The sequence below is a fragment of the Gasterosteus aculeatus genome, chromosome 13 (genome assembly GCF_964276395.1).
Source record: "Gasterosteus aculeatus chromosome 13, fGasAcu3.hap1.1, whole genome shotgun sequence".
Classification (NCBI taxonomy): domain Eukaryota; kingdom Metazoa; phylum Chordata; class Actinopteri; order Perciformes; family Gasterosteidae; genus Gasterosteus; species Gasterosteus aculeatus.
Genome location: NC_135701.1, coordinates 7850703 through 7866457, shown reverse-complemented (window position 1 = coordinate 7866457; position 15755 = coordinate 7850703). Strand labels below are relative to the sequence as shown.

The window sequence follows — 15755 nt, the reverse complement described above, 5'->3', positions numbered from 1 at the left end:
AACATCACAAATATTTTTCAGACATTTATTTCGACATGAATTACCAACACAAACACAACAATGCAATAAACCGCAACAAGTCTCACAAATATATATATTACCACTCTTCTTATTTAAAGATTTCTTTTAAAGACATAACTTTGAATGTCAACGCACATAAATATCATGCAATCAAAACATTTCTTTAAGAAATGAGCCCCACCGACGTGTCTCCTCGCGTCCAGACACTGTGAGGGCTTCAACAGAGATGGTAAGACAGTCTGAGGTGCTCGTTTCTTAAAGAAGGAGCGCCCAGCGCGGCCGGCGGGCAGAACGGAGTCCTGGCGGCCTGCAGGAGAGTCGGAACCAAACAAGTGGCGGGGCCCGCCACGAGGTGACCGTACCCAAGGGCGCAGCGAGGGCCCTGCTGCAGGGAGGGTTTGCTCATGATGCTGTCAATGCTGAAGGAGCACCTCGCCTGCGGGCCAGGCTTTGGCTCAGCGGGCTGCGTTGCGCAAAGCTGCGCTCTGAAGTCTTTAGGCCCGCTGCACTTCCCGTGACTGTTCAAAGTATGTGGCAAAAGGTGATAGGAGGAAGGGGGCATCATAATGCCCTCCTGAAGAGGCATGTAGCGGATGGGAGCAGCGGGCGGGGGGCTCACTTGGGCCTGTACGCAGTAGGGTTGACCGTACGGCCGGTAGCAGTTCAGGTTGGAATAAAACACTCCAAGTCCGTCTTTGCCAAACTCGGGCTGGTTTCTCTTGAAGCGCTTCCTTCGCCGGAGGAAGCTTCCGTTGTCAAACATGTCCTCCGAGGCAGGGTCCAGGGACCAGTAGTTACCTTTGCCAGGGTTTCCCGGCTCCCTCGGGATCTTGATGAAACAGTCGTTGAGGGAGAGGTTGTGCCTGATGGAGTTCTGCCACGCGGGGAACTTCTCTCTGTAGTAAGGGAACTTGTTGCTGATGAAGTCACAGATGCCACTCAGCGTCAGCTTCTTCACCGGGCTCTGCAGGATGGCCATGGTAATGAGGGCGATGTAAGAGTAGGGGGGCTTCACCGAGCTGCTCTGCGCTTTCCTGGACGCCGGCGCGTCTGCGCAGAAACTGTTCTCGCTCTCCCCCGAGGAGTCTGGCTCCGAGGAGTCAAATTCAGCACCGGATTCTGCCGAGGACCCGTGCTCCGTGGAGCACTCGTTTGGATACAAGTGCCCGTGGGTCGGCTCGTCCTCGCCCACAATGTCAATCTCATCCTCTTCCAAAGGCAAAGTAGCGTGTTGAGAAGCTTCAAACTCACCAGACAGAGTCATGTTCACCCGCAGAATGTGGGGGAAAAAACGCGTTTGAAAAAACACTCAACTGTGCCAAAGATGCATGAATAGTTTGCCGAGCGTAAAAAACCAAGAGGCCCTTATTCGTGCGTAAAGGCGCACCAGCAGTCCGGTCCTTCTCAAACCTCGTGTAACGACTAGTTGGGGATAGGAGTGCTCAGCCTTTATATCCTTGGGAGATCACTGTCCTGCAGGCCAGTCCCATTAACCCTCTGGACCTATCAGAGGGGTCCCTCGCCGTGGGGCGCCAAGGAGGCAAGCACATAGATCGGGGAGGGGGGCAGGGAGGCGTCTTGGGTATTGGTGAAGTGCGCACGGCCTGATCATGCAAAGGAAGCTCGAATTGTTGAATTTAACAAATACGTTGCGTTCAATTTGTTAAATTGCAAGATTGAGTGACAAACTTACATACCTCATATGAATACTCCCCCCCCCCCCCCCCCCCCCCAAAAAACAAAAAAAAATAAAACAATACACAAACTTTTCGCACTCTTGCCCTGCATCACATGTCACACACATGCATGTCTGTGTGTGTGCGCGATGAGGTTAAAGTCCCCCCCCCCCCCCCCCGGTATTTTAATCATCTGATGTTGCAGGACACACAACAGCACAGTCGGAGGTGAGATGTTCTTTGGAGTTTTAAACACCACGCCTATCCAGCGCTAAGAAACCAAGCGTTCCCACCCTCGGGATCCCCGCGGGTTCGTTTAGTTTGCCACCTCTGGATGCCCGCAGGTGGTGTGACCATGAAGATGGCCGTGGCAGGGCTCCCCGCGGACCGCAGAGAAAAGGGGCCAATAGCCGCCTTAACGAGGCCATCAGCATCAGAATCGAGTAGGAAACGGCCCGGCTGAACGGTGCGCTCTGGGCTACCGGGCTCAGCTCGGCTTTACGAGCGGGATGAATGAGCGCAGCGATCCTCAAAGCAAACCCGTCTTACGGCGGATATGTGCTAAAAAAAATCCCTTCTGCGGGGGGACATCTCCATTGCAAATGACCACGTTGGGAAAACTCCACCTATTTCCTCACCGTACTGGGCCCGCGGTGGGAGAAGGGTGGTTCTCACATGACGGTGCCAAAGGCCGATAGAAGCCAGAGTAACAAATAGCTGGAAACAAGAGTGGCAGTGATACGTCAAGTATTGCGTCTCCATTGCTGCAGCAATTCAACATCTAGTCTTTTATGCGCTTTGAAGGGAGGGAACTGGATGAGCCCGGTGGGCCATTAAAACAAGTGTTCATTTAAAGGAAACCAATTACATCTCCATTGATAGGATGGTTCTGAATTTAAGGTTAGGCATATTATTAACACCAGTTTCACCTCAGTGAACAGGCGCATGCCTTTTTGAGGTGTTACTCAATGTATCCAGGGACCAAAATGATACATGTTTGCATGGCACTGCTAAGACATTAGAACCAATTATATGGTGTTTTTAGGAAACAACTCTGACTGGGACATCAGAGTCATCACCACAGTGAATCGCTTTATTATGACCACGGACAACTGACCAGAAGCAGAAGTTTAAAAAACTCTTTGTATGAATTTCATTCTAATAAAAGCCAAACTTTTTCATTTTCTTACACTTTGTTGAGTATCCTGGTGAACTTAGCAGGTATTTCAGAGAATTCTCAGATTTTATTCAGGAAAAAGAAGTTTATTTTAAATAATTTAAAAAAAATACAGATGTTAAAAGTCAGAAACCGAAGCGTGTCTACTTGTTTCCAAGGTACAGTCTTGTTCCACATGTGATGCATTGTGTAAGTGCCTTGGCACATTCTCACACTACTTGGACTCCCAACCTTAGAAGATGGCAGATTTTTACAAAGCCATCTTTATGAAAATATTTAAATCACAATATTTTTGTTGTTGCATCTTTGTGTGTGTACACATTCTAGTGCATGTTCCTAGTATCTCTCCAGGGTGGCACTCAGCATTTAGCTCAGACACTACGGCAACTTATACACTCTTTGATATTCTGTAGCTTTTAAAGCAGGTACTGTAGGATTATCACAATTTGAAACTACTGCATTGATCATGACGGTAACCATTACCATCCACCGGTGTACCGCACTCATGTAGGAAGGGAGTGAACGTCTGGAACACAGATCCAAACATGGACAAAAGCCATGACTTCCCCCCCCTAGAACGGTCCGGTTTCAACGCAAAGAGGAGAGAACGTTGGTGGCTAATTTCCCTGTGCTCCTTCCACCACTGTAGAGATGAACTGTTCCTGCAGAATGTTCTTGTCCAGGTTCCTACCTGCAGGACAAGTAAACGTAATGTGGTAGTGAGGCAACATTTGGATTTAGTTCAACCGTGACTTAAGTGGCGGATTTCCAGGTAATCTTTGGAGTGAAGACTGTGAATTTGATGCAATGGAATCAACTGGCCGCCTTCGCGCTGGTGCTTAAGACTCTGTGGAAGGATACACATGTGAAAGTGTGCGTGTCTTCACCTATAAAGACCAGCCGGTTGATCCGCGGGTTCTCCTCCCAAAGCTGCGGAGTCTCATTCAGGTCATACAGCTCGTGGACCCCCTGCAGCATCACTTGGTGGGCTTTACCTGCAAATGATACTATGCCCTGAAAACACACAAGTCCCGGGTGACGAGTGACACATTAACCAACCCTGAATGAGGCGCCTGCAACTGATTAATACGGATAATAAAGTGTCCGTTATTGATCTCTCCTGCCACCCGGGTGGCTATTGTGCCTTACTGTACCTTCAACCGAATGACAGTCATGGGTTGCCCCTCTTTGTTTTTGAACATCTTCTCCCATAGGAGATCCTGGAAGGGTGGAAAAAGGGTGTTTACTTTACAAAGGGCTGCATTGTGTTGGAGCTAATTAGTAATGGCAAAATGGGATACCAACCTGGATGAAGACATTGAGCGCATCCTCCGAGAGATCTCCGGCCACTTCAAACGTCACAGTTAAAATACTCTGAGGATGACATTAAATACTGGGTGAAACTGCAATCAATATATTCTTACCAAATTTTGACATTTTGTGGCTTTGAGAAGAAAAGCATTTATGGAATTCTAGTGAGTTCCAACATTTTCCCCCTAACAAATAAATTCAACTTTGGCAAATTTCATGTCGTCTTGTAAATTGGAAAAATACATTTTTGGGGGTGTTTTTACTAACAACAATTTACTCCGGTTTTTTGAAACATATTTTAACATATTGTCTTCACTGAAACCAGCAAAGTCATTATGAACGTTAAACAAAAGGAGTGTTTTTACGCCCCGGCTGATGACTCCGTCAACGACAGTGTCAAAAACCACAACTCCACTCGGCACCTGAAACCGCTCTTCATCTGCCCGCACCCCCCCCCACTCTCTCGCTCTCCTCCCCCCCCCCACACACACACACACTTCTCTATACTTCCTTACAGCATTTAAAGGGCACTTTGTAGATATTTGGGGGTTTTTGTGTCAGAGTGTTAAGGTTACACACTTCCTTGTCATTTGGTATAACAACAGAAAAACAGCATCCTCATTTGCATGAAAAGAGCAACGCGGGGAAGAGGAGGAGGAGGAGGGGGGGGGCCAGGGGGGAGGATCTGGAGGGACGATTGAGCTTCATGCGGGAAAGAGAACTCGGAGAAAACAGACAACAATGCCGTTATTTACCCACACAAACAACCCTCATCCCTCCTCATCCTGTGATAAAAGGTCGCGGGTTTGAAGCACAAGATGAGGCCTAATTGCCGCGAGGGGTCATTTGGTTTGATGAAAGCTTTAAGATAAATGGCAAGGGACTAATCCTGGAATAAATATTTTTTCCGAATTTACATCTTCACTGAAAAGAGGTGGACTTAACCGATCGGATCTTGGGAGATACGCTGCGCTCTTTCGTACGATACAACAGGGGGTTCCCAAACATTGTTTTACATCCCTTCGTGTGACATCGGGATTCTGTGCAAAGCCATAAGACGAAGCGAAGACTCTCCCGTCGGCCTAGCCGACCCAGTGGGCCCAATCTACTGAATGTCTGTGATGCTGCCTAGGAACCGAGACTGGGTGACAAGGAAACATCAAAAGCCTCAATTCCATCTCCAAACAAAAAAAAAAAAAAACAGAGCAGGGAGGGAGTTTTCACTCCAGTGTCACAGCCTGGGGGAATGCGAGGCACAACGTTAGCCTCAGGACAATGGCTGCCCTTTATCCTGGAGGAAATGACGTGTTGAAATAAATTAGCAAACAAAACAAGGAAAACTATGAGAGATGCAGAAGTGTCGGCAGTCAAGGAATGAAAGAACAAACCAGACGGCGTTCGGAGCACCACAACAATACCTTGTCGAGATGTGGTCTCGTGTCTTTCACAAGCTGGAGCTTCTCAGCGAGACTTTTCAGAAGAGAGAAACGATCAGCGTCACAACATATTTCAACAGTTTCATGCAGCTTCAGCAGAGAAACCATGCGCCGTTTACTACCGTGATGAGAGTCATTTGTGATGTAAGTGAGCTGTACTACGTGGAGACGTGACGGACTGACCGCAGCTACATGTTGGGATTGTTGTAGCTGCATTTACACCCTTTGTCAATAGAAGGTCTGACAGAGTGATTATAATCTCTTATATTATCACCAGTATTTAAATGATTGTTCTGTCTCCTGACGTTTGAGGTATTTGAAAAATCTCACGAGGGGCCAATTTTTTTGGGACTGATCATAGTTTAGTATAGTTTCTGCTATACAACTTAATTCTATTTTTTTTAAGATGCAGGGCAAGCAGACACACATGCAGGATGAAGTACTAAAGGCTCGTAAGTAGATATTCATTTTATTTTCAAAGGCTCCCAACCCAAAATGTAATGAACCACGTTTTTTTAACTGACTTTTATTTTTCACACATTTTACACCATTGTTTTAAATCATTGATTGATTGATTCACTATTGCTCTTCTTCAGGTTACATTAAAGGAGCACCTGAAGCAACACATGCGCTCTTCCCAAAATATATCTTCTCTGCTGCGCTGCCTCACAGTGCACCACACTGCATGCTGTATCACTGCTTAAAGACACAACTCTGAATGGACTTTAAGCAGTGGCAATTAAATCCTACAAAACACTGACCATCACCCCCAAACAAACTCCGGCCCTTGTTCTCCCCATCAAACCCCCCCCCCTCCTCCCTGACCTCACAAGGAGGCTAAATGCAGCGTCCAGCGGCTTGAGCCCCGTGTGCTGTTAGTGCCACACAGGCGGAGCGGCGGGGGGGCGCTTCAAACAGCCAGCGTGGGATGGAGAGGGGAGGAGGGGAGGGGCTTGGGGACTCTCAAAGGCAGGGGCAAAGGAGCTATCTGTTGGGACAAGGGGGGGACTCCTCGGGTGCCGGTGGACACACACGGCTCTAATCCTCCGCAGCTGGTCTCAGAGACACTGACCGAGGAGGGCATGTAAGAGAGCTTTAACGCCGCGGCCCGTTACATTCACATGAAAGGACGGACACTGACTCTATTCATGGGCATGACATTCTGCAGGGGACACAATATGATGAGCACCCCGCGGTGCAACAGGGGGACGCTCAATAAAAGAGTGTGTTAATTAGAGGGAAACATGATGAGCAACAGTATCAAAGACCGCTGGGTGCACCGTTCAGACCGACCAGCAACAAAGGCTGTCAACGCAGTCTAACAAGTCTGGATCTTTCACTGCGAGACGTCAAGTAGAACACATTATGTTATTATCAGCGGACACATTGATTTTTGGAGTATTTGGGATTGTGTCGAACTGCAGTGAAGAAATGCCAAAGACATGTTCAAGGCAATTTAAAAAACGTGTTTCCGTTTGATATTTTGTCCACTAGAGAGAAAAAAAAGGGGTTTTCAGCTGTGAAAAGTAATATTACTATTTAGTAATAAATAGGTTTTATCACAAATCTACTTGTTCTTAATTTTACTGTGGCACCGCTCAAGTGCTACTACTTTATTTATTGTATTGTTTATTATGTCATTGCCTTTTTTTTGTAGTAGAAATATGTGGTAATTTCCTAAGTAAATTAGAAACACGGTCACATTACTTTTATGTGATGTGACCGACACATTACTGTCAGAGAGCAGGTTTTAGGGCTTCTCATAAATGTTTACGTAACAAATATATATATATATATATGTGTATGTAAGTAAAATGTCTTAGCCTTCTAATACATTGGTTTTTTTAGATTTATGAATGCATTCTGTGTACATGAACCATGAAGGGGACGAATGCAACTCACTTGGCTCCGTCCTTACTGTCGAAGGAATGCAGATCCAGCACTTCAGAGAGGTTCACCCTGTGAAACAAGATCACTGATTAGAAGTTGGCTAAAACTAACAATCAGGGTAACTGAGTATGCCGACTCAAGCTAAAAAGTTGTGGTAAGGTTTTTCCGATTAACCCCTCACTGCACGGCGTCTTTCATGTGTTCACCCTGGTCTGAACTCTGCGGGGTGGCGAGAGCAGATCCAGAACACACCCAAACCTTTGATACGCACTCCTTGTGTTAGCCAGATGCTACCGGAGTCCGACAACACGCAACATGCTAACTCAGAGGGCGCGTACACACACACACACACACACACACATACATACACATATGTGCACACACATGCATTCAACCACCCGACTCGAAGACCCAGGGTCAAAGAGCAAAGACTTGTGGGTAACTGGACACCGTTGAAGGTTGGGTGTTTATTCAGGGTGCAGCAGTTTGTGTATGTAAACGTGTGTGTGTGTGTGTGTGTGTGTGTGTGTGTGAACGAAGGGTTGAACGACTCAATCTTTGATATAAAGATCTGAGCAGGAGCGGGGGGGGGGGCGTACCTGGACTTCTGGCTTTCCACGATCTTGACAAGACCATTTACAGACCTGAAGTGAAAGGGAAAAACAAGTGTAGCACTCAGATAATTGGACCTTGTTCCTACTGCCGTATCCCCTCAAACCTTTGTTCTTCATGTCTTAAGAAAATGGGTCAAATGTGTTCACAAGTTACTCAAACACAAGAGGCAAAGACACTAAATACTGCTGCTCTAGAAAAAAGGAAAAGTGGAGCAGTGAAGGTCTGTGAAGCTCACCTGACCGCCTCTCGGATTCGAGCGAGTTCCTCCTCATTCACCAGGTCCGTCTTGTTGATTATGGTCAGATCGGCGACAGCAATCTGCCTGAAAGGACAGCGAACACAACTTTACGTACACACGGTTCATGTTAACACCGTGCAATGTTTATTTTCTGAGATCACGTCCGAAATCTAAATCGAACGAGGCAGCGATCGCCTGTTTTCATGCTTGGTGACGTGCCGGGTGGGGCGAGCGGGAATGTCCGTGAGAGCCGGTGGACAGCGCGCGCCAGACTCAAATGGGAGCTGAGCGCTGTTTGGTGGTGGAGGTGAAAACACAAACAAAGAACGCAAAGGGTCGTGCAACTGGTCTTTCGTCATCAGTGTATTTGTTCAACAACCACAACAACACTACACAGCTGCCGGAGGAGAACAAACAGAGAGACACCGGGGAGACAAGCTGGGTGCAATAGTGTGGTCACCAGCTTCATCGTGGGGGACACGGAGCGGTTCTTAAGGCGGGGGAGGAGGTGGGGGTGGGGGGAAACTAGCGAGGCTGCGTCCAAACCAACGTATCAACCTCACTTTGTCTCACTAAAGTGGACCTTTTATCCATTTGATGCCTAGATTTCTCTGTAAGGAGGCAGAAAGGTGTGTTTCTGTCAGATTATTCATTAGAAAACAAAACTCCAGCAAACATACCTGGCTGCTTCGTTGACGAGTCCGTCCGTTTTTTCCTCTGTTAGTTGCTATACAGGAGGCAGAGACGATGGAAGTAAGTCACACACGCAAGCAGACAATGAAAGGAACAAGAGGATCGCTCAAGCTGAGCTAAAAACTTATCAAACCATTCTTGAAAACAGGAATAAATAGCTGCAGATACAAACACCAAATGTGACGGATAAATTGATAGAAGAAAATCCTGTCTGTCATCTTTGTCGTGAAAGACTTTCTCAACACATGAATCCACAGGAGATGGCTTTCATTTTCCTGGCTTGTGTGGTTTGCTGCTTCTTCAAAACAGTTTAATATGTAACAGACAGAGCAGGAGGTGATAATCTGGATCATGACCCCTGGGTGTCAACCTGACATTAAACTGTCAGTGCGTGCATCGTCACCGCTTCATCTCTGAAGGAACAGATGACAGAAATGTTTTAAAAAGGACCTTAATAGAATGGCCACTTGCTGCTTTTTTTCTTTACCAAGAGACAAAGGCCTTTGGAGGGTGTGAGGGCAACTTTTAAAACCTCTCAGACAGATGAGGGGAGAGGCATGTGAGTGGATGTGACAGCCCTATTACAATGGGCACATCTCGGATATCTATTACTCCTTCACTATCAGTTATCCTCCCCTTCCTTCTGTCATTATTTCCTTCATCGGGTCTCCCTCCAATGAGAAGACAGAGCAGCACCTACAGGCCATGAAATGTGTCACCTCACTGAGTATGACACCTTCAAATTGGAGCCCATTATCTAGGTGTCACTTGTCCTGTTCCTTTTATATAACTCCGGGAGGGAAGGATATGCGTGCACCTTTTCCCTCGGGAACCATCTCACAAGTTTAACAGCTTATTTTGGCCTGGAAGTCACAATAAGCCGAATGCCGTGGTGGATATCTCAGAGGCAAAAACACTGCCGATGCTTAAATGCATCAATGATCACAGCGACAAAGATCTTTGATCAAATCATGTGTGATTGTCAGGGAATTGCAAAGAAGACACGGTTACATCACAATGGAACAGTGACAGGAGGGATAATCGTAAAGTGCTTGTTATGTCTGGATAACAGTCCAAAACCCAGATGCATTTAATATACAGATCTATGAAGCCTGAACCGGAAACCAAACTTGTGAAGTTTCATGACATTTTTAATAAAAATAACAAAAGAGGCTTCTTGAACATCTGCTTAGTACATACCTGAAGTCCATACTTGGCGTCCACGACAGTGACGATGCCTAAGAAGAACAAAGGGATCAGTGGATTAAATGATCTACCACAATTCCGTTGACAATTGCCTCAGTGCTTAAGTTTTCTCTGAGTTACTGGAAGTCAACTTTTGGTTTGGCAGTCTGTGACGACAGAGCTGACAGCTGGGTATTTAGTGTGAGGAGCAAGACAGACACACACACACACCAGTAAGACAGAAGGTCACTTCCAACGTCTTTAAAATGCAGCACAAACGTGAAAAAAAAAAAAAAAAAAGTGTGTCTTGACCCTCAATTCCACGGCATCATGAGAACATGTGAGTACAAATATCTCACCATCCAAGTAGATGTCACTGCCGAGCTCTGCATCCACCCAGAACATGGAGGCCACGGCTCCTGCGGAAGCACATTAAACACATAAAAGCCACTTTTTAAAATGTCAGACAGTAAATTAAGTAGAGACCGTTTTCATTCCTTTTGATTTTTTTTTACATTAATGCAGTCATTACACTTCTTTTTCCCCAAAAGGCATCAGAAATAATCATGCTTTAGAAATAAATGGCCGTGCTCTATTAAGTATACACTGTTCAGAGATGATCATTACAAGACGGATGGTGATATATTACATCTGATGGAAATCAGATCTTCAATAATATTAAATGTTAAATATTTGGGCGAAACTAAATGCAATATCCAGCTAGGTTGTGATTTCCAGAACTGTCTGTAGAACCGAATATATAACATGTAAAATCATTAAAAAGTGAAACCTACCCATTACAATTTCCCAGATAAAAGATAACATATTTAAATGACTTAACAGCTGGATATTCAATAACAAAAAAACTGAGAAAAGCAACACAAGTAAATTGTGACAATTCCTTTCAATACGTGACATAGGAATAATGCAAAAATAATTTCACATGAAGTCACTAAGCTACTTTTAACGCCATCCCTGTGTTGAGTTTTTCTTTTTAAAGTTGAAACCATGCGTGCTTTGCTCTCAGTCGCGGTGCTGCAGAGCGGATAAAACCAATATCGGAAGCTTTCAATTGTTTATCTCCCACCGGTACATTTGGTTTGTTTCCATCTTTCCTGTGAAAGCGGTTATTACAAAACCCTATGTTACCGTGCCAACCACAGCGTGTTCACATAATGCCCTTTTGTCAAACTGCCAAGCGAGAATAAGAAAGCATTGTAAATATTTGATGCCTGCGTAATGAAAACACTGTTTTTGAGTGGCGGGTTTCACACAACTCATCCGAACCCTTCCCGGGTGCGAGACGAGAACCCCCTCCGCCCCCTGGGGAGCCTTTGTGATTGACAGCGCTGCCGGGGCCAATGACAGACCTGTCCCAGTTGATAACGAGCCTGTCTCGGCCAATGGCGTGGCCAAGGAGCGCCGACAGGCCCGGTGTGAGCCGCCTACGTTGGGCCCGTCTGCGAGGGCCAAGTGCTCCCCCTCCTGACACCTGTCACTTAGCGACGCGCCCCGACTGTCCCGGAGCTCCACCTGCAGCGGCCCGATATTCATTTACCGGCTTAAAAGGTGAAAGCTGAACGGACAGCTCTGTTTTTTTTCCTTTCGCTGCACTTTTTACTTGTTACAAAACGCTTCACATAGGATTTGGGCCTTTAGAAAGAAATCTGCAGGGTTCAATCGTCATTGACGCGAAAAAGGGCTTTGCTTGATTCAGAAGTTGGTCAAAAAGTTGTGTCGAAGACTAAAAGCTGAGACGGTCAAGTGCAAGAGAATGTACTTGGCTGCAGTAGAGTCCAGAAGGGACTCGACCGACTATTAGTGGACACTCAACTCCGACATGGCTGACAGCTACAACTACATAAAACGCACTAATTCAATTAAATTCATTTAATTGAATTAGTACATTTGCTGCTATCCAGTGAGTAAAAAAACGTACCTATACCATAAAGCAGAAACATTCTTCAGTCTATTGATGAAGTATACTAATATTTCAGATTTAAACGTCACAGACTTTTTTTTGTTCCCTCACAGAACTTTCTGTTTCAGTCCAAATAGTGCCCCCATGTCAGTGACGGCCGCTTCCAACTGCAACATTTTGGGCTGCAGTTTTCTGGGAGATAATGTCTGGGTCCCACCTCTTAAAAAGTATTTTTCCTGCTGACCATTTGTGATCATGAGGGCCAGTGGTGAGAGGATATAAGGAGGCAAATACTCTCCCCAGCCCGTCCACCCTGCTGCTGTCTGACATGAGGTACAGAAGGGTCAGCTGCCGTACCACCCGATCTCAATGGAGCTCCCTCCCTCAGGCCGGTCTGGTCAATTGTCTGAGTTGTGTGCTCCAAGTGAAGCATGAGGTTTCAACAGGAGGCAAAGAACTTTGGAACTATATCATCCCCAAGCCAGAGCTTGAAAAACTAAAATAAATCAAATACAGATCCTCAAGATCTGTCGCCACTTTTTGCAGAACGCATGCTACCTGGATCAGCGAGTCCTGTCGTTTCCAGGAGGATGTAGTCAAACTTCCCTTTCTTCTCCATCAAGTTCTCGATGGCTTTAAGACCGTTGTCCCTGAAGAATTAACGACCAAACGCTATGAATTGGGACACATATTATAAAATAACTTACATTATGTTTACAGTCGCACAGTACAAAGTGAAATATGAACTTAGAATGTGTTGTGCTGTAAAAACAGGACTCCAGACAAATACATCATAGCTCAGGAAAATAACCAATAAGGCAGGACTCCTGTGTACTGATACCCCCTCATCAGCACAGCAGTTCATATGTAAAAATGGCATCAACTTATTTTAAACTAAGGCAAAGCAATGTGTTGAACCTTTCCATTCTTTCAACATAGTTACTCTACCTACTTGACGGAGCAGCAGAGGCAGCCGTTTCTCAGCTCCAGCCACTCCTCGTACAGCTCGCCCGCCTGGCTCACGGCGAGGGACTTCTCGAGGGCGCTGCCTGCAGCCGCGGAAAAATGACAAAACGAGACTAGTGGGTGAAGACCTCAACTTCTACAGAAAATGCCTCGTCGCTGTTTGTTGTGCAAGGTGTTAAAAGTATAAAAAAGAAGAAGTTTGTGCTTCGTTTGGTTGCAATGCAAGGTTACTGCTCTGCTGCTCTCTTGTGGTGTCACGCGTCAATCACCAGCCCAGCACCAATTACACAATACTCATTTTGAAGCACCTTTTGTTTGGGATGAACGAAAGACAAATACTATTTGTGATTTAGTTTACCCTCTCCAAATTCATTGAGAATGACAGCGATGCGCTTGTTGTGCTGCTCTGTTAAGATGTAGTTCAGGAGTGTCGTCTTTCCAGCACCTGCAAACAAACAAAACACACAGAAACGACGAGTGAGCAGAAGGCGGAATGAACACCCGGCACCAGCGCGTGTTTGTGACGGGACAGGGTGTCTGAGGCTGTAATCTCTTGGTTAAAGCCGTTTAACGCGCAGGAGGTCTCTATCACCGAGGTAGCCTGTGATGATGGTCACTGGTATCTGCTCTGCAGGACGAGCAGGCAGGGCGTCGATGGGCACCAGCTCCGGGCAGTCGTCTTCCTCCTCCGTCACCATGACATCCATGCCTGAGGAAACACGTTCAGCACCATCAACGGCTGCGAGAGGGATTTAGACTAAAGGGGGGGAAATAACGCGTTTGCATCTCATATTTTGAGATATATAGTCGGATATAATATTAAACAATAAATAAATAATTATTTGTCCTCGTAAATCCAAACAACACAATACATCCAGTCTCTCGCCTGAGTTTCGTAGTAGTGAGAGGAGCGTGTCACTGAATGAGCTCAGGCGACATGGACTTAATCTCCTGCTAAAACGAATAGCAGCTAAACAGACGGAGTCTGCGTCACGTGCAGCGGCTATAAAGGAGTTACCTGACTGTTCCGTTTATGGATGCGAAACTTTAAAGTTTCCACTTGAATCTGGTGTTGCTTCTAAACTGATGTGGATTACTGTGTACACAGTGTGCGACACCGTCTAGGCTCCGTTCAGGTACTGACTCGGCGACAATGGTTCCGCTTTCCTTCACGTTGGTCCCCTGGGCTGAGAGAGGATAAAAATAATATTGGAGTCAACCTGAGAAGACATTATGCATTATTTGAACTCAGTTTGATAGTAAACACGCAAACGTTTCTTTTCTGTCCTTGCCAGGAGTTGTTACTCAGGACAGACAACTTTAATGTAGTGACAAGTATCAGCCACGAGAGGGCGACCACAGCCGGTTTATGGCGAAGTTGTTGATAATGGGAATATGCTGCCAAAAATACTAACATAAAATAAAATAAAATAGATATAACACCACCAAACAACTGTAGTAATCCTGCAACACTTTTAGACTTTGGATTGAATAATGATAAAATTAAAATAAGTATATTGAAGTGGACGTGAGATAGCAGCATAGGCTATATGATGGTGGCTTACCCCTAAATTTAAGTGTTCAACGAGGGGAATTTTCCTGCTGATATTTAACAGACATAGTTCTAGAGTATTAACAAAATTACAAAGTCCCACGGAAATAATATACATGTCTGTTCCTGTTTAAATAATCTTAATGAATGGAGCTAAGGTATGTGTAAACTCACCTCAATTATTAAAAATGTTACAACAGGAAAGATTGAGGTCAGCTGTAACATTTTGTCAATTCTTTGCAGATAGATCATATACTTGTATAAGCTGTCTTCATGTTCAAGACATGCTGTGTGTGTACATTTTGTGAACTTAATGGATGGAGCGTATCAAGTGTGTGTGGAAGGACAACTGTGAGCTTCCTACAACCTGCTGCCCAGACGAGCAGTCGAAACAGAGCAAACGCTGGGACATTACAACTGAATAATTGCAATAGCTTAAAATAGTTTAAGTGATACAGAGGAAAAATCTGCGATGGCCGGGAATCGAACCCGGGTCAACTGCTTGGAAGGCAGCTATGCTCACCACTATACCACCATCGCTTGGGGGATGGGGATGGATTGGGTATGGGAGCGCACATCCAAATCCAGATGGATTTCTAGTCTATCGCCTTAACCACTCGGCCACGACAACCTTCGAGCTCAGGTTCAGGTTCATGGCTCCGTGGCAAAACAGCAGTCGTCATATACAGAGGTTTTGAGCCCTCGTGAAGACAAATTCACTGCAGCCAAAGCTGCCCTCAATTGATTCAGTGATGATGCAATGGTACATTTTTTGGCCTCAGCCTCCAGCCTAAATAAGCCAATGAAATACCTACTTGGAATGAAGCTATGCACACAACAGGGTCATCACTGGAAAACGGCAAGAAGGATCACCAGGCTCCGGACACGGGAAAGGCTTTCCGCCATTCCCACATTGGTATTCCCAAACTTGTCCCTGACGAATTGACCGACAGGCGGCTTGAACCTCAACACTCTAAAACGATTTGAGCTAAGCTATTTTATTCCACCTCAATTGACGCTTAGATGTTAATAAGAAACAGATTATACGGCCCAAATATATTTCTTAGAGCAGGA

The 15755-nt window shown here is 45.6% G+C and overlaps 2 protein-coding genes and 1 non-coding gene across 3 annotated transcripts; all 3 read right to left on the bottom strand.

Moving 5' to 3' along the window:
* Positions 1-11: 11 nt before the first annotated feature.
* Positions 12-1443, bottom strand: foxd5 (forkhead box D5). Its single transcript, XM_040195858.2, has one exon. It carries the CDS (start codon positions 1283-1285, stop codon positions 239-241), a length of 1047 nt encoding a protein of 348 aa, XP_040051792.1. The 5' UTR covers positions 1286-1443; the 3' UTR covers positions 12-238.
* Positions 1444-2939: 1496 nt separating this feature from the next.
* On the bottom strand, positions 2940-14420 carry cbwd (COBW domain containing). Its single transcript, XM_040195856.2, has 16 exons — positions 14148-14420; positions 13722-13838; positions 13488-13574; positions 13116-13212; positions 12722-12813; positions 10602-10661; positions 10258-10295; positions 9045-9091; positions 8362-8448; positions 8111-8155; positions 7524-7580; positions 5604-5655; positions 4180-4248; positions 4029-4094; positions 3762-3888; positions 2940-3565 (listed from the first exon to the last, which is right to left on the bottom strand). The coding sequence occupies exons 2-16, from the start codon at positions 13834-13836 to the stop codon at positions 3492-3494; spliced, it is 1113 nt and encodes a 370-aa protein (XP_040051790.2). The 5' UTR covers positions 13837-13838; positions 14148-14420; the 3' UTR covers positions 2940-3491.
* A 729-nt stretch (positions 14421-15149) lies between these two features.
* trnag-ucc (transfer RNA glycine (anticodon UCC)) lies at positions 15150-15221 on the bottom strand. Its single transcript has one exon. It is a non-coding gene; the product is annotated as a tRNA-Gly (tRNA).
* Positions 15222-15755: the final 534 nt, after the last annotated feature.

Bases quoted from the DNA above. Each gene is read 5' to 3' on its own strand.
- cbwd (XM_040195856.2), bottom strand. From the start codon at position 13,836: ATGGATGTCATGGTGACGGAGGAGGAAGACGACTGCCCGGAGCTGGTG. The intron at 4,249-5,603 runs GTATTGTTGTGG...TGTCATCCTCAG, and splicing joins CGAGACCACATCTCGACAAG to AGTATTTTAACTGTGACGTT. The intron at 3,889-4,028 runs GTACAGTAAGGC...GTGTGTTTTCAG, and splicing joins TGACTGTCATTCGGTTGAAG to GGCATAGTATCATTTGCAGG.
- foxd5 (XM_040195858.2), bottom strand. From the start codon at position 1,285: ATGACTCTGTCTGGTGAGTTTGAAGCTTCTCAACACGCTACTTTGCCT.